The following is a 23,488-nucleotide window of genomic DNA, read 5'->3' on the forward strand; positions in this document are numbered from 1 at the left end:
CTTTACCAACAATTGAAGTAAGGCTCACTGGTCTATAATTACCAGAGTTGTCTCTCCTCCCCTTCTTGAACAGAGGAACCACATTTGTTAACCTCCAGTCTTCTGCCACTATTCCTGTAGATAATGATGATTGAAAGATCAATGCCAAAGGCTCGGCAATCTTCTCCCTGGCTTCCCAGAAGATCCTAGGATAAATCCCATCCGGTCCAGGGGACTTATCTATTTTCACACTCTGCAGGATTTCTAATACTTCTACCTTGTGAACCTCAATCCCACCTAGTCTAGTAGCCTGTATCTCAGTATTCTCCTCGACAACATTGTCATTTTCTAGAGTGAATACTGTCGAAAAATATTCATTTAGTGCTTCCCCTATCTCCTTTGATTCCACACACAATTTCCCACTACTATCCTTGATTGGCCCTAATCTTACTCTCATCATTCTTTTATTCTTTAAATACCTATAGAAAGCCTTAGGGTTTACCCTGATCCTCTCCGCCAGCAACTTCTCATGTCTCCTCCTGGCTCTTCTGCGTTCTCTCTTTAGGTCTTTCCTAGCTCTCTTGTAACCCTCAAGTGCCCTAACTGAGCCTTCACATCTCATCCTAACATAAGCTTTCTTCTTCCTCTTGACTAGAGATACCACTTCCTTCGTACACCACGGCTCCTGCGCTCTACAACTTCCTCGCTGCCTGACAGGTACATACTTATCTCGGACATGCAGGAGCTTTTCCTTGAATAAGCTTCATATTTCTAATATGCCTATCCCCTGCAGTTTCCTTCTTCATCCTGTGCTTCCTAAATCTTGCCTAATCGCATCGTAATTGCCTTTCCCCAGCTGTAACTCTTGCGCAATGGTATACACTTATCCCTTTCTATCACTAAAATAAACATAACAGAATTGTGATCGCTCTCACCAAAGTGCTCACCTACTTCCAAGTCTAACACCTGGCTGGGCCCATTACCCAGTACCAAAGCTAATGTGGCTTCATCTCTTGTAGGCCTGTCTACATACTGTATCAGGAAGCCCTCCTGCACACACTGGACAAAAATTGACCCATCTATAGTACTTGTACTATAGTGTTCTCAGTCAATATTTGGAAAGTTGAAGTCCTCCATGACAACTACCCTGTTTCTTTGACTACTATCAAGAATCATCTTTGCTATCCTTTCCCCTGCCTCTCTGGAACTATTTGGATGCCTGTAGAAAACTCCTAATAGGGTGACCTCTCCTTTCCTGTTTTTAACCTCAGCCCATACTACCTCAGTTGACGAGTCTCCAAACATCCTTTCTGCAACTGTAATACTGTCCTTGACCAACAATGCCACACTTCCCCCTCTTTTACCATCTTCTCTGTTCTTACTGAAACATCTAAATTCTGGAACCTGCAACAACCATTCCTGTCCCTGCTCTATCCAGGTCTCCGAAATGGCTACAACATTGAAGTCCCAGGTACCAACCTATGTTGCAAGCTCACCCACCTTATTCCGGATGCTCCTGGTGTTGAAGTAGACACACGTCAAATCAACTTCTTGCTTGCTGGTGCCATCTTGCGTCCCTGAAGTCAGTCTTCAGCCAATGTGATTCACTCCCTGTGATATCAAGAAATAAATGAAGGCACTGAATACTGCAAAGACTATGGGCCCTGAACTCATTCTAGCAATTGTACTGAAGATATGTACTCCAGTACTTGCTGCACCCTTACTCAAACTACTGTCCCAGTTCAGCTACAACACTGGCATCTACCTGGTATGGAATATTGCCCAAATATATGCTGTAGACAAACAGCAGGATGAATCTAATACAGCCAATTGTTACCCCCTCAGTCTGTTCTCTCAATCATGTATGAAGTGATTGAATGGTTCATCAACAATGCTATCAAGCAGCAGTTGATTAGAAATAACCTGATGCCCAGTTTAAGTTCCATCAGGGTCACTCAGATTGTGATTCTTTACAGCTTTGGTTCAAACATGGACAAAAGAGCAGAACTGCAGAAATGAGGTGAGAGCGAGTGCCATTGGCATCAGTGCCTCACTTGAGTATGCCATCATGGAGCCCTAGGAAAAGTAGAGTCATGGGAATCAGGTGGAAAACTCTCTGCTGGATAGATTCATTCTGTGCACAAAGGAAGATGGTTGTGGTTATTTGGGTTCAGTGTCTCAACCGAAGATCATCAATGTAGAGGTTCCTCAGGGTGGTGTTCTGTACTGAACCATCTTCAACCCTTACACTGGTGACTTTCCTTCCATTGTAAGGTTAGAAGTGGGGTTGTTCACTGATGATTGCACAATGTTCAGCACCATTTGTGACTCCTCAGATACAAAAGCAGTCCACGTCCAAATGCTCCAAGACTTGGACAAAGACCAGCTTTGGGCTGATAAGTGGCATTGCACCACACAAGTGTCAGACAATGAACATAAGATGCAGGAGTAGAAGTAGGCCATTCGGCCCATAGTCTGCTCCACCATTCGATAAGAACATGGCTGATCCTTCAATCTGCAAACCCACTTTCCTGACTTTTTTTCCTAATCCTTATCCCTTCACTGATTAAAATTGTCTCAGTCTTGAATGTTCTTAATGACACAGCACTCTGTAGGAAAGAACTTCACAGATTCACTACCCTGTGAAAGAAATTCTGTCTCAATTGTTAAATGGACAACCCCTTACTCTGAGATTACACCCTGTGCCCTTAGACTGACTCACAATGAGTAACATGCTCTCTTCATTCACCATATCAAGCCCCGTAAAAGTTTTGTTTCAATAAAGTAACCTCTCATTCTTTTAAACTCCAATAGGTACAGGTGAAACCTACAGTACTTTTAACCTGTCATACAAAATTCTGTCCATTGTGGTGCAGTGCTAAAAAAAAGAGAACACAAATTCTCTCCATACTAAGCATCAACCTGGCAAACCCTCTCTCGACTGCCTGATATATCAATGTTTTCATTCTATAAGCATCAAACTGTTCATGACTCTATTCAATTCCTCTGTAGACTCCGGGATATTCTTACTACTTATCTTCCCAGCTATTTTGGGTTATCCACAAACTTGGCGATATTTCATCCATTTCTCTCAACGAAGTCATTAATATGTTTTGTAAATAATGATAGGCCTAGTACTGATCCCTGTGACACTCCACTAGTTACAGGTTGCCATGCTGTAAATGTTCCTCTTATCCCAACTCTGTCTTCCATTAGTTAAGCAGTCCTCTAACCACGTAAATAAACTATCCACATCACAATGAGCTCTTATTAAGTAGCCTCATGTGCAGTCTTTTATTGAATACCTTTAGGAAATCTAAATATATGATATAAACTGCTTTGTCTTTATCTATCCTGCTTGTTAACCTACTCAAATAATTCTAATAAATGCTCTGCTATTGCATCCTTTATAATCGTCTCTAACATTTTCCTAGTGATAGACATATGCTAATTGGCCAATAGTTACCAACATTTTGTCTCCTCTTTATTACAATAAGTGTCACATTGGCCCTTTTCTGATTTTCTAGGTATCTAAATATTCTTGAAAGATTACTTCCAGCCCATCCCAATCTCTTTTCCTAGATCCTTCTAATATCCTAGGATGCATCCCAACAAGTCCAAGGGATGTATCTGCCTTTAGCCCATTAGTTTCCCTAGAGCTTTTATCAAGTGGTTTTATGTATTTCCTTCCCCTTTTTCCCCTTGATTATTTAACAATTTTGCAACATTAGTAGCACCGTCTGCATTGATGCAAAGTATTTATTCAACTTCACTGCCATTTCCTGCTCACCATTTTTATTTCCACCTCTACCACACCTGTTTTCACTTTGGCTTCTCTCTTTCTTTTTACATATTTAAGGAAGCTCTTACTTTTTAAAAATATTATTTGCTAGTTTATTTTCAAAGTTTATTTTCTTTCCTGTTTTTTTGGATACCTTTTGTTGGTGTTTAAAACTTCTTCAATTATCTGGCTTGCCATTAATCTTTATCATTTTGAATGATTTTTATTTCAATTTTGATATTATCCATAGTTAACCATGGAATATCATTTTCCTAGAATCCTTCTTCCTCACTGGGAAATATCTTTGTTGTGAGGTATGAACTATATTCCTAAACATCTGCCACCAACATAGAATCCCTGTGGTATGGAAACAGGCCTTTTGGCCCAACAAGCCCACACTGAGCCTTCAAAGATTATCCACTCAAATCCATTCCCCATTACTCTACATTTCCCCTAACTAATGCACCTAACCGACACACCCCTGAAACCATGGGCAATTTAGCACAGTCAATTCACCTAACCTGCACATTTTTGGATTGTGGGAGGAAACTGGAGCACCCGGAGAAAACCCATGCAGACACGAGGAGAACATGCAAACTCCACACAGACAGTCGCCCAAGGCTGGAATCGAACCCGGGTTCCTGACCACTGAGCCACCATACCATGCTGCATCATCATCATCATTATCAATGATCTTTTTTGCTAACCTCTTTTTCCAGTCCAGTCCATGCAAGTCTGTCCTTATTCCTTTCAAGTTGCCCTTATTTAAGTTTAGCACAGTTGTTTCCTCCCCAGGTTTCTCACTCTCGACCTGAATGCTAAATTCATGGGCACTGTTTCCTCATCGATTTTGTACTCTGAGATTGTTTATTAAACCTGCCTTGTTATACATTAGCATATACAAAATATGCCTAATCCATGGTTGTATCCACAACATTGTTCTAGGAAACTGTCCTGAATACGCTCTCCTATGCCAGGGTTTTCCTCGTATAAACACTACATCTTCCAGTATGGAGATTCATTTAGAACAATGGAGCAAACATTTATTCACAATTCCTATCATGTTCTACGTGTGGACTAACTAGTACCTTGTATAGTTTCAGCAAGGTCTCCCTATTCTTGTACAAACTGTATCTGACTTTATTTGGATAATATCATTGAGGGGTAGAATATAAATGAGAGAAAATAGAAGGCAAGGTTAGATCCATGGGCAACTCTAGAATCATAGTAAAAAACAGCAAATGCAAATGTTGTGTAGCATTTTCCTTCCTTTAGCCAAGGAGTGCTAGCATACTGACCATATTACTTCCCCAGCTGTTGAAAATAGTGATATCATAATTCATTCAGGATTTGTCCTTTACAGCAAAATGTAAACCACTTTAGATTTCTTATGGACATAAATAGTTAGCTCTGAAGTAAGCATAAAATCTGATAACAGTGCTGCAATTGTTCTATGTTTCCAGGTTACCAAGGAAGCTTTCACACCATGCAAAATACCTTCCAGTATGGTGATTCATTTCGAACAATGGAGCAAACAACTATTCACAATTCCCATCCAGCAGATGATTCTCACTGTCCTGGTGCAGCTCGGCAAAATGGCTACCATTCACTCATTGCACATGCCAGTCTATCAGGTAAAGAAGAATAAGGCAGATATCTGTTCTGACAGCGGTTATGAACCTGTAGAGACTGATAACTGAAGAAGTCAGAACTTCCATTGGATGGGTGGAAGGATGATTTGATGAGAATTCATGCTTTAAAGACTTAAGAAAATTAATTAAACTATGTCTTAATAGACATTTTATACAGTAACTACTGAAATAATCCATAATTTAAAATCATAAATCTCTCTTTTATATGGACATTCTGTTCTGTTGGTGGGCGGCACGGTGGCACAGTGGTTAGCACTGCTGCCTCATAGCGCCAGAGACCCAGGTTAGCATGTGGTTCAATTCCTGACTCAGGCGACTGACTGTGTGGAGTTTGCATGTTCTCCCCGTGTCTGCGTGGGTTTCCTCTGGGTGCTCCAGTTTCCTCCCACAGTCCAAAGATGTGCGGATCAGGTGAATTGGCCATGCTAAATTGCCCGTAGTGTTAGGGAAGGGGCAAATGTAGGGGTGTGGGTGGGTTGCACTTCGGCGGGTCGGTGTGGACTTGTTGGGCCGAAGGGCCTGTTTCCATACTGTAAGTAATCTAGGGTAAACTGACAGTTAGCTCCACCATTTGTTTCCTTTCTTTTCTCAAATAGGTTTGAATTTGAACTGGCTTTTACATGAGGGTTGACCTGGATATTTCTCCTCCTACCCAAATTAGGCGTATTTTCCAGTCATGTATAATTCATCAAGAACTTGGTCTCTTCAATCTGAACATGAGCTCTTAACCACATTTTTGCATTTTCGACTATAAAACATGCTGCCTCTAGCCCTCAGCTCTCTGTTAGATTCTTGCAAGATGAAACTGCCTGTGAGCTTCTGTGTCTTTTTAAAGTAAGCACCCAGCAGGCAATTCTACAAACGCTCCTAAAGAATCCCCCCCCTCAAAATCTGCCTTCATGACAATATGTAAATCATTGCCATGTTTTGCTTAGAAATGCCAATTAACAATTTTTCAGCTTTCTGTCCCATATTTTTAAAAATTAAACATACGTACAGTATAACCATTTAAAAAATCTTTTACCTGGGACTTTGGAGACTAACAATCTATCCACCATATGTACAAATGCTTTTCCCATTGTCTGCAGGCGTAAACTCTTGTAATCCCAGATGATCTAAGCGTTGGATAAGTAAGATCTCAGAATGAACTCTGGCCTGATAGATCATATCTTGTTTCTTCTTTAATTTAAGGTAGCAGTCTTTCACTGAAAATTAATCACATGTGGTTGAAGATTTCATTTGATCAATAAGAAAAATTATTACACAAAATAAACAAAAAAAAATTAAAACAATTCTTTGAAAGATTTCAAGGTACATGGCAAAATAAAATCCTATCTATTCCCCAACTCACCATATCACAGTTAACTAAAAATATGTTCCTCCCTTGTCAGATCTGTAGCTTTGACTTAACTGCTTTATCTCAGTTCTGATCCTGGGAGCTATGAAGTTTTTTTCCCTTGGCCACTCATACAGCTGAGAACTTAGACTTTCTCAGTCTTTTGCAGAGTTAACATTCTGGGTCTGGAAGTTTCAAAAACTACACTTTCTCACTGAAGTAACTTATTTCCTTAACTGTTCTGAACAATCTCCTTTTTCTAGAAAAGACTAGACCTGTTTCTAATTCCATTCAGCTTTCCTTCCAGCTGAATCCCAAACCTTTTTAATTCAATTAAAATATGTCATCTTAGATTTTGCTATAGTTAATAGACTAATAGTTTCTCTCTCCTGTTGTTGACCTGATGATAATAAATCTTCCATCGATGGCACGGTGACTCAGTGGTTAGCACTGCTGCCTTGCAGCACCAGCGACCCAGGTTTGATTCCTGCTTCGGGCGGCTGTCTGTGTGGAATTTGTACATTTTCGCTGTGTCTGCATGGGTTTCCTCCCACAATCCAAAGATGTGCAGGTTAGGCGAATTGGCCAGGCTAAATTGCCCATGGTGTTAGGTGCTTTGGTCAGAGGTAAATATAGGGTAGGTGAATGAGTCTGAGTGGGTTATTCTTCAGAGGGTCAGTGTGAACTTGTTGGGCCAAATGGCCTGTTTCCATACTGTAGGGAATCTAATCTAAAAGTCTAGGGGTCCTTGTGGTCACCCGCTGTCTCTGATATACTGATTTTAAAGTCATGGTTCTGTAAAAACTGACCTAATTCATTTTTAAACCCCTTTCCAAAAATAGATCAACACAAATAACACACTGGCTTAAAACTTAAAATGCTAAAATAAATATTAATATATGAAACCATGTTTTTCAAACACTTTGCAGTGTCTTCCCAGTAAGGCAACCCATATTCTCCTTTAATCTACAATGACCAAAACATTCTGACTTGCTGTCAGTAGAATTCAGAACAAGTCACATGGAGTCATAAAATCATACAACATGGAAATAGACCCTTCGGCCAACCAAACATCCCAGTCTATTCTAGTCTCATTTACCAGCATTTGGCACATATCCCTCTAAACCCTTCCTATTCATATACCCACCCACTTATCTTCTAACTGTTGCAGTTGTAACCTCCTCCACCACCTCCTCTGGCAGCTTGTTCCATACATGCACCACCCTCTATGTGAAAAAGTTACCACTTGGGTCCTTTTAAAATCTTTCCCCTCTAACCTAAAATCTATGTCCTCTAGGTTTGGATTCTCCTACCCCAGGCAAAAAGACCTTAGCTATTCATTTTATCCATACCCATCAGGATTTTTTAAACCTCTATAAAGGTCACCCTTCAGCCTCTGATGCTCCAGGGAAGAAAACCCTAGTCTATCCAGTCTCTACCTATAACTCAAACTCTCCAGCCCTGGCAACATCCTCATAAATCTCTTCTGCACATTCTTAAATTTAGCAACATCCTTCCTATAGAAGGGGTACCAGAATTCTAAATTCTACACAGTATTCTAAAAGTGGCCTCATCAAAATCCTATACTGACACAATGCCTCCTCATCCCTCCATTTAACCCCAAATTAAAGAGATAGTCCAAGAATATACTGTTATAAAAGCCTTGCATTTGTAGCAGCTCAGTTTCGGTTAATATGTTACAATATTATTCTCTCACAATTTGTGACAATATGAAGGGATTTTGGTTTTACATAAATCTGTGCGTGACAAAATGCCTTGAATTACATTTGCACAGACCATGCAGTTTAGACAAGAGGTAATTCCACACAATATTCCAGCCTGTTACTGACCGTCAAAGAATTACAACCAGGATAAATTGTTGGCCTACATCTTCTGGCATCTGTATCAGTGGAATTGTACTGGAAGTCCTAACACACAAACATGCTGAAATTATCCAGGAAGTTTTAACTTGCAAAAGGCTGATTTTAATTGCCTGAGATCCTTGTGAAAATCTATAACTCTAAGTTCAGCATCAGAAACTTAGGCTAGCTATGTTGAACTCATGTGGATATTTACCTGAAAAATGTTTCACTCACCACAGACCATTTTGTTCTTTGAGGCTGTCTGCACTATTACTGATCAATTACAAGGAATTCCAAGCACCTCTTGTCCAGTGTGGCATAAGAAAGTCTGACGAGAAGGAAATCTACTCTTAAGCAACTGCAATTTATTACATGTTAGCAACTGAATACATTTTGCACTGATATAACAGACATGGTTACAGAAACTATGAGGAGAACCTGGATAGTAGACCTTGTTCTTTTTTGATCCTAAGCAGTTACCTGCCAAAGTCATTTTGTCTTCATCATAATTATTGCTTAAGGCACTCTTCAGTATTAACCATTTCGGATCCTTACATCCTTATACTATAGTTAATATGGTCTACATCATAAATTAGCCAACAAAACCAAGATTAGTACCACAACTGATTTCCCAATCACTCCCTTGACCTGAGTACCTTTCTCTAATCCAATCCCTTCATTCAATATTAGCCCCAATGAGGAGAAAGTGAGGACTGCAGATGTTGGAGAGTCAGAGTTGAAAGGCGCAGCACTGGAAAAACACAGCAGGTCAAGCAGAATCCGAGGAGCAGAGTCAACATTTCAGGCATAAACCCTTCATCAGGAATGTTGGGATTATGCCCGAAATTTTGATTAGCCCCCTCTTCGGTTGCTGCCTGACCTGCAGTGCTTTTTCAGCACCACACGTTTTGACTCATTACTCCCAACGACCCAAACCAATCACCCTGTTAAACACAGCCTGACGTTTCTCCCATATCCACCTTTGTTAAGTTTAAATCTGCGATAAATCTTGTTAAGCAAAGGTATTAACGGGTATGGGCCAAAAGCAGGCGTATGGATGTCAGCTGCAGATCAACCGTGATCTCATTGGATGGTGGAGCTGGCTCAACTGGCTGGATGGCTCACTGCTGTTGATAAGTTCCTATGTTGATCTGACAGCCTCTTTACTCCCTGACCTAACTGCATAGTTATTCATCTATCTGTCTGCATCTTAGAAACTCTTTAGAAACTCAACTTGAATACAGCAGATGTGTCATAAATGGATGTGACATCCTGTCACTCATCTTTTCCAGTACTTGTTGGCTGCACCAATCCATTACTGCTGCAGCTGGGTTCAAAGTCCCAGCTGAAATAACACAGTATGTTCAGGGTGCAGAAATCTTTGTGGGCAGTGATGATGCGTGCAGCATTACTGCTGACCAGAATATCTGGGCCATAAATACCAAAAGATCAAGTCAAAAGAAACCTTAGGGTAATCATAGAGTTAATGCTCAACGTGTCAGGCAACTACAAGACAACAATCAGAAATGCAAATAGGATGTTGAAATTTATAACTTCCTCCACATTGTGTTCTGATATTTGTGATGAAAAAATTGCACAGTGCAGTTGGCAGACTGTACAGAAAGTCTTTCTCAATGTTGTGTTTGCATTCCTAAAAAGTGCAACTTCAAGTGAAACAATGCTAAATGAATCATATTTTCCTATTCCAACCAATTTAAAAATGGTGGTAAAATTTTATTGGACCTTTGTCCTCAAAATAAAAATTTAAAAGCAATACAATGTCAGATGAAATACTGTACATGTTGCATTTCTATGTCAGTATGTTACATAACTTTTAAAACAAAACAAACTTAAAAATATAAAATGTGCTCTTGCCATTTGCCTCCTGTGTAATGCCTCTCTTGTTTCCTGTTGCTTCTGCTTCCACTCACTGAACTTACCACTTGCCACATATCATAGTCTCGACCCTGCAAGTTGCTGGTTGACTCTTCTAGTAACCACTTACTTCTCCTGAACCCTTACTGTGAGTAATGGCTGAGGACATGAATGGCAAGAGGCAGAAAGAGAAACTTACTGTTATGTTCTGTTTATGTTACAATAATATCAGATGGAGTAGTTATATATTTAAATATATTCATAGGTTACTGTCTCAAATTAGAAAGCTGACATTTGATGGTGCAAGGTTGTTTTACTTGATAGATGCAAACTGAACCCACATGAATGGCGAGAGGCAGAAGGATAAACTTTAGAGTGGGAGCAACTTTGAGCTGCAACGTTGTGGAGACGAGCCCTGAGAGGGAGTGTTGGCAAAAAGGAAGGCTGACTAGGAGGGTTGGTGACTAGGATTAGGAGGATTAACAAATGGGAATCTGGCAAGGAGAGTCAGAAAGTGGCAGGATCCATCCCATGATGCATTCATTGGGTTCTGCAACCATTATGTCTCACCCAGTGGAAAGCAAAGTTTGAATTAAAGTTCCGATACTAAGTGTGACTACTTACTATTAACTGACTAATGTTAAGTCAGAGCGACTTAAAGCAAGGATATACTATACCTTGAGGACTGTGTTTGATGTTTGATATGAGAAACAGGGGAGACATTCAACACTAAAAGAGCAACAAGAGTTACTTTGGAGAGGATTCATTGAAACAAAGTATAAACTGTCAGGATTTGATTTACATTGATGTTTTGTGAAGCTGATTTTGATAAGTGGAAAAATGAAATGGATATGTGGCTATGCATTTACCATTCAGAGGGTCAACAGTTGTACACTGAGGACGGTGTGGAAATTGTAAGTTATAAACTAACATCAGGTCAGGTATGGCAGTCCACATGAAGAACTCAATGCATATGGTTGAGAGCTACAATCGATACCAGTTTTTTTCCCCAGGAGAAATCCAAGAATTCCTTCTGTAATATTTGAATGGGAAGGGATTCAATTGGCTCCACTTTCTTCTGAGCATCTGAGCTCAGTAAAGAAGAATATTATTTAAAGCTGAAGTTTCAGAGAAAATTTGGTGAGCCTTGCTCATCATGGAAGACCATCAGAAATAAATGTAATTTGTGGGACATGATATATCACAAACCATAAGGATACAAAGAGTGGGAAAGTCCGGGCAGGTTTATAAGTAGGAATTGATGAACAATAATTTTAAACCATGACAATCAATCTGTCAGAGTGCATTCCACAAGGTTAACTGGCACGGATGATACATTTACAGAGTCTAATAAAATATACAAAATGACGAAGCCTCTGCACTTCACATAATTTGGATGATTATGAAGAGCAGATTATGGCAGATAAAGGATTAAGTTAATATGAACACAGTGATACTGAGGATCAGGATAAATTATTTCTCCCAGAGGTCAGCTACTACAAGTTGGCAGTAGAATGTCATATAAGCCAGAAGGAGCCACTCAATGGAAGGATCTGTTACAAAGAGTTGGAAAGTCCACTGGCAAATATTAAAAATGGCTAAACTTGCAACACGATGAGCAGCAAGTAAGATCTATGCATTGGCAATATGACGTGGAAGCCCAGAAAATGCAGAAATCTTTTCTGAAACCTGGAAGCAAGCACAGTCCGAGGAAAAGTTCACAGGAAAAGATGGCAAGATCTTGTAGTCATAGTCCAGTACAAGATAGGAGAGCAATTAGATATTGTAGTTTGACAAGAACAGTGACCACGGAATAGGTCAGCGATAGGTTGGCAAAATCCGTGGGACCTGACCTAGTGTATCCCGGGACATTGTGGGAAGTTAGGGAGGAAATTGTGGGGCACCTTGCAGAAATATTTGTATCATCTATTACTATGGATGAGGTGCTGGATGACTGGAGGGTGGCTAATGTTGTGCCTTTGTTTAAGAAGGGATGTAAGGGGAAGACAGGTGTGAGTCTGACTTTAGTGGTGGGCAAGTTGTTGGAAGTGATTCTGAAAGACAAGATTTATGTGTTTGGAGAGGCAAGGAATGATTAGGGATAGTCAGCATGGCTTATTGTGAGGGAAAGTCATGTCTCACAAACTTGATTGAGTTTTTTGAGGAAGTAATCAAGAAGATTTACTTGGTCTTTAGTAAAACTTTTGACAAGGTTCCGCATGATAGACTAATTAGTAAAGTTAGGTGACATGCAATTCAGGGTGAGCTTGCCAATTGGATACAAAATTGGCTTAAAGATAGGAGACAGGGAGTGATGGTAGAGGGTTGTTTTTCGAACTGGAGGCCTGAGACCAGTAGTGTTCTACAGAGATCGGTGCTGGGTCCACTTTTGTTTGTCATTTATATAAATGATTTAGATGAAAATGTAGAAGGCATGGTTAGTAAGTTTGTGGATGACACCAAGATTGGTGGTGTAGTGGACAGTAAAGAATGTTATTTAAGTTTACAAAGAGATCTTGATCATTTGGGTCAATGGGCTGAAGAGTGGCAGATGAAGTTTAATTTGGATACATGTGAGGTATTGCATTTGGTAAAACAAAGGCAGGAGATGTAGGACTAATAGTATTGTAGAACGGAGGTGACTGTGGCTGTAGATGAATTTTTTTGGTTGGTAGGATATGATTGTGCCACAGAGATCATGTCTGGGCCTCAATTGTTTCTAATTAATGTCAATGATGTGACCCCGTGGAATAGCTAAATTTTCTGGAGATGCAAAATTAGGTAGGAAAGTAAGTTGTGAAGAGAAGATAGGGAGTATGTAAAAGGATATGGAAAGTTTAGTCATTGGGCAAAAAAATTGGCTCATGGAGAATATTATTTAAATGAAGAGAAATTTCAGACCTCAAGTAAAGAGGAATCTGGATGCTCTGTACATGAACTGCAAAATGTTAGTGCAGTTATTGCACAGAGGCTGGTATCCCATCACCAAGACCCCCTTTATTTACATGTGTACAGTGCAATGGCTCTGACTAGCCAGCTCAGACCCAGTCCCAAGAATGAGAAGACTCTCTGAATCTCTTGTTTATATCTGTCAGCCAGGGCTCCCTGATTGACCCAGGTTAACAACCCCAATGAAGGAGCTCATAGTCAATGAGATCCACCTGGTCCTGGTTCCAATCACTACAAGTGACTAGGAAGATAGTTGGAATGTTGTTACTTATCACAAGGGGAATGGAACATAAAGTAGGTAAGTTTTGCTGCAATTCTTTAGAGTGTTGCTGAGGCCAAATCATGAGTACTATGCTTTTACAAATTATTAATCACTATTATTTATAAGTCCTATTTATGAAAAACAAATGTTTTAGAAGCAATTCAGAGAAGATTCATTCAACTGATATGTGGAATGTGATAGTGGTGTGGTAAGATTTTGTTCTTATGAGGAGCTGTTGGACAAGTTGGGTCTGTATCCACTGGAGTTTAGAAGAATGAGAGGTTACCTTAAAGAAACATATAAAATCCTGTGGGGATTTGGCAGGGTGGATACTGAAAGGATGTTTTCTCTTGAGGAAGAGACTAGAACAATGGAGCATAACTTAGAAGTTAGGAGTCTCCCATTTAAGACAAATGAGAAAGAATAATTTTTCTCTCAGGGTTCAGTGTCTTTGGAACTCTGTCTTTCCCAAGTAGCATTGGAGATTGTATCTTGAATACTTTTAATGGCAGAAGTAGATAGATACTTGACTAGCAAAGGGATCAGTGGCTATTGGGGTAAGTGGAACTGCGGTGTCAAGTCTACAGTCAGTTCAACCATGATTTTATCAAGTAGCAGAGCAGACATTAAGGGGCTGAATAGCTACTTTTACTCCAAATTTATTCATATGTTTGTATGTGTGAGGTTATTTTGGGTGCATGAATCAAGAAGAACCTAATGGAATTCATTTTCATAAGTATCTGTGATAATCCCAGTAAGGCCCATGGGGAACTACTAATTAATCTCCTTGTGTAGTTCATTGAGTAGGAGTTCCCTGGTTAACAGGCAATAGCCTGCTCGGCTGCAACTCATCGCCTCAGCCCTTAATGGACTAGGAGGTTGGCGGCTCTCTTGTGCAGTGGTACAGTCCCTACCCATGGACCAGGAGGCTGAAGTCTGAGTCCCACCTGCACCAGAGGTGTGTAATAACATTCCTGAACAGATTGATTAGAAAAATTGGTTAAAGAAAAATAGACTAGGAGGTTTTGAGCCATTGTGTAGCGCAGTGGTAGATCCCTACCCTTGTACTGAGAGGGCTGGGTTCAAATCCCACCTGCTCCAGGATGTGTAGTGAAATCTTTGAACTGGCTGATTAGAAAATAGGTTAAATTAAAGAATTTAGTAAAGCAGACTCAATCCCTACCCCTCCCCTTCATTTTCAATGGTTTATATTGCCCATAATGGCTTGGTTTGTAAATATTCAAATGGCTACCTGGATGTTGTACTGGTGGTGATTAGCAGGTTGAAAAAGAAACCATGGTGTTTTTGGTGGTGGGAAGGTTGCTTAGGTCATGGTAATTAGATGTTGGGGAAAAGAACCATTTGGTTGCATGTGATTGCACATCTGGCCATGAAAAAAAGAAGACTCATGTAATTACCTAATGGCCACGTGGATGATTTACTGGTAACGGTTAATCATTAGAAACAGAAAAAAGTTACGGTGATTTGGTAATGGGAAAGTTCAGTTGTGTTTAAGTGTACCTCTGGATACAAAAAGAAGTAGATCCACAGACTCTGAGCAGTTTGAGTAGAAAATATCATGACCAGACCCAATATATATTTTAAAAGAAAGCAGACCCAGCAAATATTCAAATCGATTTCCTGGTGGTGGTTAGTAGTTAAGAACTTAAAAAAAAAGTAATGGTAATTTGGTGGGGGAAAACTGTTGTGTATGATAGCACTTCCAGATATAACAATAAATAAAGTAGACCCAAGATTGGGTCTGCAGACTCGTCTGTTCCGGCCTGGAAATGGCTGTTGTAACCATAGCAGTGGCTCTGTTCTGGTGTTCAAGGAAGTTGATATTCCTTTCCAGTCGGACATCCTGAGTTATCGCAGTATCTTTAGTCATTTTTATTAGCCTCAGTGAATTTTCCAGACAGTGACATAGGCGGAGACTCATGAAAACGTAGTGGTGAGCTACCATGTAAGGCAATGGCTCAGAGCTGTGCTCAGGTTTGGTTTTATTTTGAGCATTAGTACAACGGTGTGAGTGTTTTATTTTCTACATTCTGAGGAAGATGAATAGTAAAATTACATTCCAACTGTTCATGGTAATGTGATCGGCCAGCTATAAATAGTGGACGGTAAAACTAAATTATTCCCAAAGCTGCTTGAAGTCTCCACTTTCCAACTGCTGGAAGCTGACAAACTGGGACATGTGGAACTTGTATTCTTTTGCACGCAACTGTTAAAACAGCAAACAGTTAATGGACACTTCATGGAGCTTCAATCATCTGTCTGCACTGTTAATGTCGAATGGAGATAGTAAGGAAGTGGACACTTTGGATAACTTCAGTCAGTTGAAGCTGGTTGAAAGCCTGCTTTTAAATCAGCAAATATGTAATGGGGCTACACAAAATAGCAAACATGCTTAATATGTTTTAACCAGACCCTTTGTAATTGATGCCTTTGGTGAAAACAGATGGTTGGCATTATAAATTTATTGTTCATCACTTTACAGTTAATTGTTTAATGTGTCTTCTTCATAGTTTGCAGCCTAAGCCACAAACTGATTGCATTTGTTACTCTTTTCTGAAGTCCGAGAAATCACATGACAGCTTATAAGATCAAACACATGACAAAAGTATCTGTTTGATGATTGATCTGCTACAGTTACATGGATGTTCTTCAGATAGCAATACATTCCAGTTTGTACCAAGCGGGGATTCACAAAAATAGCTTCTGACACTGAACCAAGGAAGTACCTGAGATAATGTTTCATCAATATTACAGCTCCCTTTACCTGAAGGGGATTCTTGCAGGGTTCTGGAGACTCTGGGAACATTCCAAAATGGCAGTCAGGACCCAGAAACAGGAATTCTCACTCTTTTTACTGACAGATCCTAGTCACTCTGGCAGGGAGGAATGGGACTCCCATACCTGGAAAACTCAAATCCAGCATGGTCCTTTGAAGTCAGCATTGAGTTCAAACAGACCCTAGTTTTGCTGGAACAGGGCCTTAACCCATAGGTAGGATTATGAATCCTTAAAGAAGTCACAAATACTTGTGAACAAAATCTGTGACATAACAGATTTGGCAGCACAGTGGCTCAGTGGTTAGCACTACAGCCTCACAGCGCAAGGGACCTGAGTTCAATTCTAGCCTCGGGTGACTGTCTGTGTGGAGTTTGCACGTCCTCCCCATGTCTACGTGGATTTCCTCTGGGGTGCTCCGGTTTCCTCCCACAGTCCAAAGATGTGCAGGTTAGGTGAATTGACCAAGCTAAATTGCCCAGAGTGTTAGGTGCATGAGTCAGAGTGATATGGGGTGGGTAGGTTATTCTTCGGAGGTTCGGTGTAGACTTGTTGGGCCAAAGGGCCTGTGTCCACACTGTAGGGAATCTAATCTAATTAAACGTCACCATCCCTACCACTGAGACTGAAACTCTGGTTCAAATCTCACTCCAGCACTTGATGTTCAAGGAAAGTACATTCATGAGTCAGTGAAACCAACAGAGTGTTGAGTACCAACTTATCAATGTTTCCAACACATACCAATGGTAAAAGCAGAGGAGATTCTTGGTGAAGCATGTGATGGAAAGAAATTGGAGCCTGCATCATCATTATCCATATCTCCATGCTCTCGCATGTATGTAAAAATGTATGGTGAGATAACACCTTAGATTCCTTGGGAGGGGGTGGGGTGTAGTTGACAGCTAGCCGGACGGTCAGTGTGATTCTGATTGGTGCCAAGAGCCAAACAACATCATTTGATCCTTGTCTCGGTAAGGTGGATTCAGGTCCTGATTTCTTGCCCTGACATGATGGAGATTGTGACACTGTTTGTTGGATTTGTTTTAAGGCATAGCACGTAGGAAAAATGTATGCAAAGGACAGATGAGGTATGCAGAAGTATTACGTTATTTAAGTGATCAGCCCCTTAGAAATTTAAAGTCTTCCTACCTGTGTTTGAGAGTTGAACAAACTCAAGCTGTTATGTAAATTGCTAACCCTTGAATAATTGGAAAGAAAACTGCTTGCCTGTGCCTGAAAATGGACAAAAATCTGTATGAGCAGTTTCAGTAGCTGTTTGTTGAATTAATCCTAAGCGATGTCATTATTTATGTCTAGATGGCTGGTTTGTGATGCAGAATGATGCCAACCACACAGGTTCAATTTCCACACCAGCTGAGATCACCATGAAGGTCATACATTCTTAACCTCAACCCTTGCCTGAGATGTGATGATCCTCAGGTTAAACCACCACCCATCATCTCTCTTTAAGGAGAGAGAACAGCCCAGTGTCTCTCTGGGCTACGGCAACTAATCATGGTTGGTTGCTTTCCACAATATATCATTGTCATCGTGGGCCTCTATAAGTTCACAGTCAAAGAGTGTGGTATTGGAAAAGCACAGCCGGTCAGGCAGCATCCTCAGGATAGGAGAGTTGACATTTCGGGCATAAGCTCTTCATCAGGAACGTTGACTCTGATCTACCCCTCAGATGCTACCTGACCTGCTGTGCTTTTCCAGCACCACACTCTTCGCCCTGATCTCCGGCATCTGAAGTCCTCACTTTCTCCTTTATAGTTCACAGATTGACTGATTCTTCAATACAGTTGTTAAAGGATTAGTTGCGTTTGATGAGGGTTATGAATATAAATATATGCTTTTTATGTTGCGATTTAACTCTATTGAATGACTATTTCTGAATTGGATTTATGTAATGAATTTTGTAAGTGAGATTTAGAGCTTTATTTTATTTAACCCAGCCTAGCTCCTGAGGTCTGCCCCTGGTGGACACTGGATGAATTGTCTTGACAAGTGTATGGACAAAGGGTGGTGAGTGTGAGGGACCAAGTTGGCACTAAGTGATAGAAAGACTATAAGGGGTTATGGGATTGGGTTGGGTGAGTGTCATGCATTGGCACTAAATTGATATAGACTGTAAGATCTCAGGAGACACATTGGCAGAGAAAATATGAGTAATTATTGGGAATGAGTGCAGGCCTTGGTTGTTATATATGGGGAATTGGTATGGCATGTGAGGTTTGAAGTTAGATGGAAAATGTTTAATGAAACAAGTGGGGTCATGTCCCAGAAAACTGAGACTGCCAGGCCAGGGTTGTGGTAGCCTCTGTGATCACCCTCAGTATGTACCCGGCGACAGAGAACCAAACTCCATTCTTTACCTGCTGCCTGAAAACCTGTCATTCTCTGCCAACTTCCCAACATCCCCTCCCCGCCACACCCCCACCCCCCTCACTCCCCACCCCCCACTTCCCAACAAACCCCTCAAATAAATGCCCTGAATTTTCATGTCTTGTGTTGCCTGCCTTGGCAGAAAAGTCAAGGACCAAAAATTCATTTTCTCAGCTACTTTCCAAATAAATCAACTAGAAATTCAGTCACAAGTGAATGTAAGTTGTTCTTACATTAGTTTATTTTGATGGTTCCCATTGAGGAGCATGACTGGTATTGGTGAGATGTGTTGTGGAATAATTTCCTGAGACTGATGTAGCTCAACTGAGACTAACTTTCACTTCTTCACTGTGGTGGCTGTGGGCATAATCAGTTGGTGAGTCAGGAGAATTGTCATAAGCCATGGTGCTGTGTTCCTCCTGTCACCCCAAAGAGCAAAAGAAAGCTTGTATGCCTGCTCCTCTTCCCTACTACTTTTAATTTCCATCAGCAGGAACAGTGCACATCGCAAACGCACACAACAAAATAACATTCAGGAAGTTAGAGACAAAATAATGACTTACAACACACACACACACACACACACATATATACAGTACACAAGAAAATTTTGCTGACCCTAGAAATTTCGACAAGCAAATGTTAATAAGTATTGGCTGTCCTTTAAGTAGAATCTGTTTGGGTGCTGGGTAAATTTTATTACACTAACAGTATACAGTATATTAAAAAATCTCACATTTGATGGTGTAATAAAGAGATTTATTTGCTTTTCTTCTTGAGTCTAGTTTGAAGTAAACAGAATCCATGTTGATACTGGTTTGCAAATTATTTTAGGCATGATTCTAATTACAGAGAAGTAGTAATTTTGACCTTGCCAAGATATTATCTCTGAATTGTAATGTCCACTGAAGTGAATTATTCCACCTATTAATTGTAGCAAATTTATACCATGCCAAGTTTAATTAAGTACCACTTTTTAAAACTTATTATATTGTTTGAATTGAACAGAGTCATGTTTGTAGTTATTGGGTGTTTTATAGTTTTACTTTGCCTAGCTTGGTTTCTTTACAAAAATGATTCTCAAAAAGCATTTTACACCTTGCATTTAACAAAATAACAGCTGTAAGACAAGTCTAACTTTTTACATTTGTATTCTACTTTGATTAACAATAATAAAAACAATGGAATCTTCCAGGTTAATATGTATGGCAGTTGTCTAAATCAGATATCCTATTTTGACAGAGAAACTAGAAATCAGTCAGTCTTTTAGCTATATCTTCCTTAGTGAACTAGCATTACCAAATCTCTCTACTTGATTTTCATTTCTGATTTATTTTGTTCTTAGATCAATCCTTCAATCTATAAGGCTCTGTGCTGTGAGTGCAAGTTTGCAAAATTGCAATTAATTAGTATTACAAAACCTGAAGAAAATATTTGCGGAATTCTTTCCACAGGTTTTGATATTGTCCCGGAAGTTCAAGGTACATTTGGAGAAACATTGCGAAATGAGTTAGAAGACAATGGACTCTTCCAGGTCAACACCATTGACCGTTTTGTAAGTCAGTTGTCCTCTGTCTACACAGAGACCTGAAATCAATCTCATTCTTCTGTGTTTTCCTAACTGGATTAAAAACTGCTTGGCACATTTCTGCTTGAGTTACTTTACAAAGACTGAATACTAAACAATTATACTGAATTATTCAATGTATCTTATTACATTCCAACATCCATAGGTTATATACTAACTCCATTGCTCAGCATCCAAAATGAAATGATAGGTAGATATTGTGTATAAGCACATTACTGTGCATGTCTATTATACAATGCTAATAAGTGTTACCCCTGTGTATATCAGACAGATCAGCACAGCTGTCATTGTGAATTTAAGCCTCATCATCAGCAAGCTTTTTCTGTTCGTCAGCATGTAGTTGGAGCCAACCCATCACTTTTTGACATATCGCCTAAGATCCCTATTGAAATTGTTAATTTTATCCCATGTTCAAAATTGAAATAAAGAAAAGGAACAAAAATTGCATTTTTACATGTTTTGTACTAAAGAGTGGAGAAATTGTAGCAATATTAAGAATAGTAAATGAGAAAAATCATTTAGTCTAATGACATGTAACTCATCCACTAAAAATACTAGTCCCATTCATTCACAGAAATGTTTATGCAAAAACATTCAATCCCCAATCAAAGGGAGGGAAAGCTTCCAATTTGTGGCTATCCTCACATTTCCGTTATTCCATTTTGGCTTGACACCAACACCTGTAGCATTGCAGCACCACTATTCAACCGAGATTGGATCATTCCACGTTTTTTTAACCATATCTTTATTTTGCTTAAGCATAAGTTATAAGACTTAAAGTCAGAAAATGTTGGAAATGCACAGCAGGTCAAATGGAATCTCAAAGCTAATTTAATTCTTAATGTGTGCAGCCTTAATTCCAATTGCTTGTCCTATTATTGTCTCTCAAAGACTTTGATAACATCCATCTTTTTAGTTACAACTCACCACCACACCTTCGGCTTGTTTGCCCATTTTCCTGTGAAGTGCTTTGGGTATTTTACTCGATCAAAAGGTATTATATAACTCAAAGTGGTTTTGTATCAATAGTGACCAACTTGTGGTGCAAGGACTGGCAGCTGCACAATTGGTAGCTCCCTGCCTCTGAGTTGAAAGGCACTGAATTCATGTCCCATGCCAAGATTTGTTGGCTGCAAAGGAAACTAGCCACTGGTGCAGGCAAGCCAGTGCGTATCGATGTTGGCCCCTAGCCTGGATAAGCAAGGAGGGTTGGAGGCAGAAAGACCGTTCAGCTATATATCCATCCACAAAATCCAAAAAATATGTTGACATAAAGGTACTTAACCAGCATTGCGTTGAATCTACATAACATGAGAAAAACTAAAAGAGGGAGCTGGCTTGCTCAGCATTTCTAGGACCTTCTGCCTCATTTCCATCATTTGCAGTGTTTTGATAACCAAATACTATGAAATATATTGTTGCTGTGCACTTTTGATACTCATGCTTCAGGCATCCAGATGTGCAAAAAAAGCACCCTGTTTTGTAACTGTTGTTCATAACTTGTTTTTCTTGCTAAGGACAATGTAAAATATCATGGGTATAGGTTTGTAAAGAATGTGTTAATTGCTAATTTTAAATCCAATTGTCCCCAGTCTCTTAAAGCTAGCAGATCCTCTTTTTGTACAAAAATGTTTGCGTCAACATAATGTACATAATGTAAGGAGTTTTGAGTATTCATGGCATTTTACATTTTTATATATTTTTGTTGAAGGAACAATTAAAAGCACATTAATGGAATTACATTTGTTGTCATCTATGCCTAAAAGACATGCTGAACTGTTGTTTCAGACCTCACAGCAATCCAACATATGTTTGCAAATATTGCAAATACATTTTACAAACATATTTTATACTGAACCATATGTGCAAAATATACTTCATCGGTATTATTTGTGGGCTGAGGTTTCAGTGATCCAACTGCAGCAAGCCCAAGGGACCACACATGGATTTAGTCAACTCTCTTATTATACCTCAACCATTTATACACAAAGTAATGTGTTCTACTCCACAGTTATTTCCGATTAATACTACTTTCATTCTTTTTATTTTGTGATTGATCCGTCAATACAGATATGGTTTAGTAAAATTTCTGCTCAATTCTGTTTTCTTTTTGTATTATGTGTGGTTAATTTCGAGCGTAGATGCCTTGAGACCAACTTATGTACCAACACTCACCTCCAACTCTGTCAAGATGGCGGCAGGGTAAGATGCTCCAGTTGGAGCTCCTCTGCTTGCCAGTTCCTTTTCCTTTCTTTGTTTTCTCCCTCTTTGCAGTATTTTTTCTGCTCCCCCGCCCACAGCCCTACAGGGAGATGAGCCGTGACCAGAGACCGGGCGGAAGCTGAGCATGCAGGCCATGCCCCATGGCGGCAGCAGAATGATCATGGGCCAAGTCTTCAGCCGAATCCCGGAGAATCTCGAGTCCTGGAGTGACGGCACCAGGGGAATCCCGAATCCCAGAGCAACGGGACCGGGGGAATTCCGAGTCTCAGGGCAATGGCAGCAAGGGATTCACATGTCCTGGAGCGATGGCACCAGGGGAATCCTGAATCCCGGAGTGACAGCACCAGGGGAGTCCTGAATCTCAGAGCAACAGCAGCAGAGGAACCCCGAGTCCCAGAGTGACGTGAGGTGAAAAACATCTGGTACAGTGTGACTTGCCTTGTTGCTGCTGAGTGCCGGTGAGGAGCAGACAGGAGGCTGGAGCGATATGGGACAGTTGTTGGACTTGGGCCTGGAGCCACATGCTGAGCTGCTGCTGTTTGGAACTTTGTTTTTACCAGATTGCAATGTAAGTCCCCTTCATCAATGTGATAACTACCTCGTTTCTAACTTGTTCTCAGACACTGGAAGTAATACAACTGCTTTCCTTTTCATCCTTTTTTGTATAACAACACTATATTTTTCTACTCTATAAGATTTGTACCTAGGTACTTGAAGCTAAGATGGCACCATTAAAAGGCAGCCATTGTAAAAAGTTTTCACTGGACCCCTGTACTTCTATTTTGGAGTACAAATGG

The 23,488-nt window shown here is 40.1% G+C and overlaps 1 protein-coding gene across 1 annotated transcript in view; it reads left to right on the forward strand.

Moving 5' to 3' along the window:
• Positions 1 to 20,471, forward strand: part of LOC132818502 (zinc finger protein GLIS1-like) — a 204,136-nt gene extending 183,665 nt beyond the window's left edge. The window contains exons 8-9 of the mRNA XM_060829561.1: positions 5,224 to 5,394; positions 20,335 to 20,471. Of these exons, the coding sequence (XP_060685544.1) occupies positions 5,224 to 5,394; positions 20,335 to 20,471 (308 nt within the window). The remainder of the gene's footprint in view (positions 1 to 5,223; positions 5,395 to 20,334) is intronic.
• The last annotated feature ends 3,017 nt before the right edge of the window (positions 20,472 to 23,488 follow it).

This window comes from Hemiscyllium ocellatum, chromosome 9 (genome assembly GCF_020745735.1).
Source record: "Hemiscyllium ocellatum isolate sHemOce1 chromosome 9, sHemOce1.pat.X.cur, whole genome shotgun sequence".
Taxonomy (NCBI): domain Eukaryota; kingdom Metazoa; phylum Chordata; class Chondrichthyes; order Orectolobiformes; family Hemiscylliidae; genus Hemiscyllium; species Hemiscyllium ocellatum.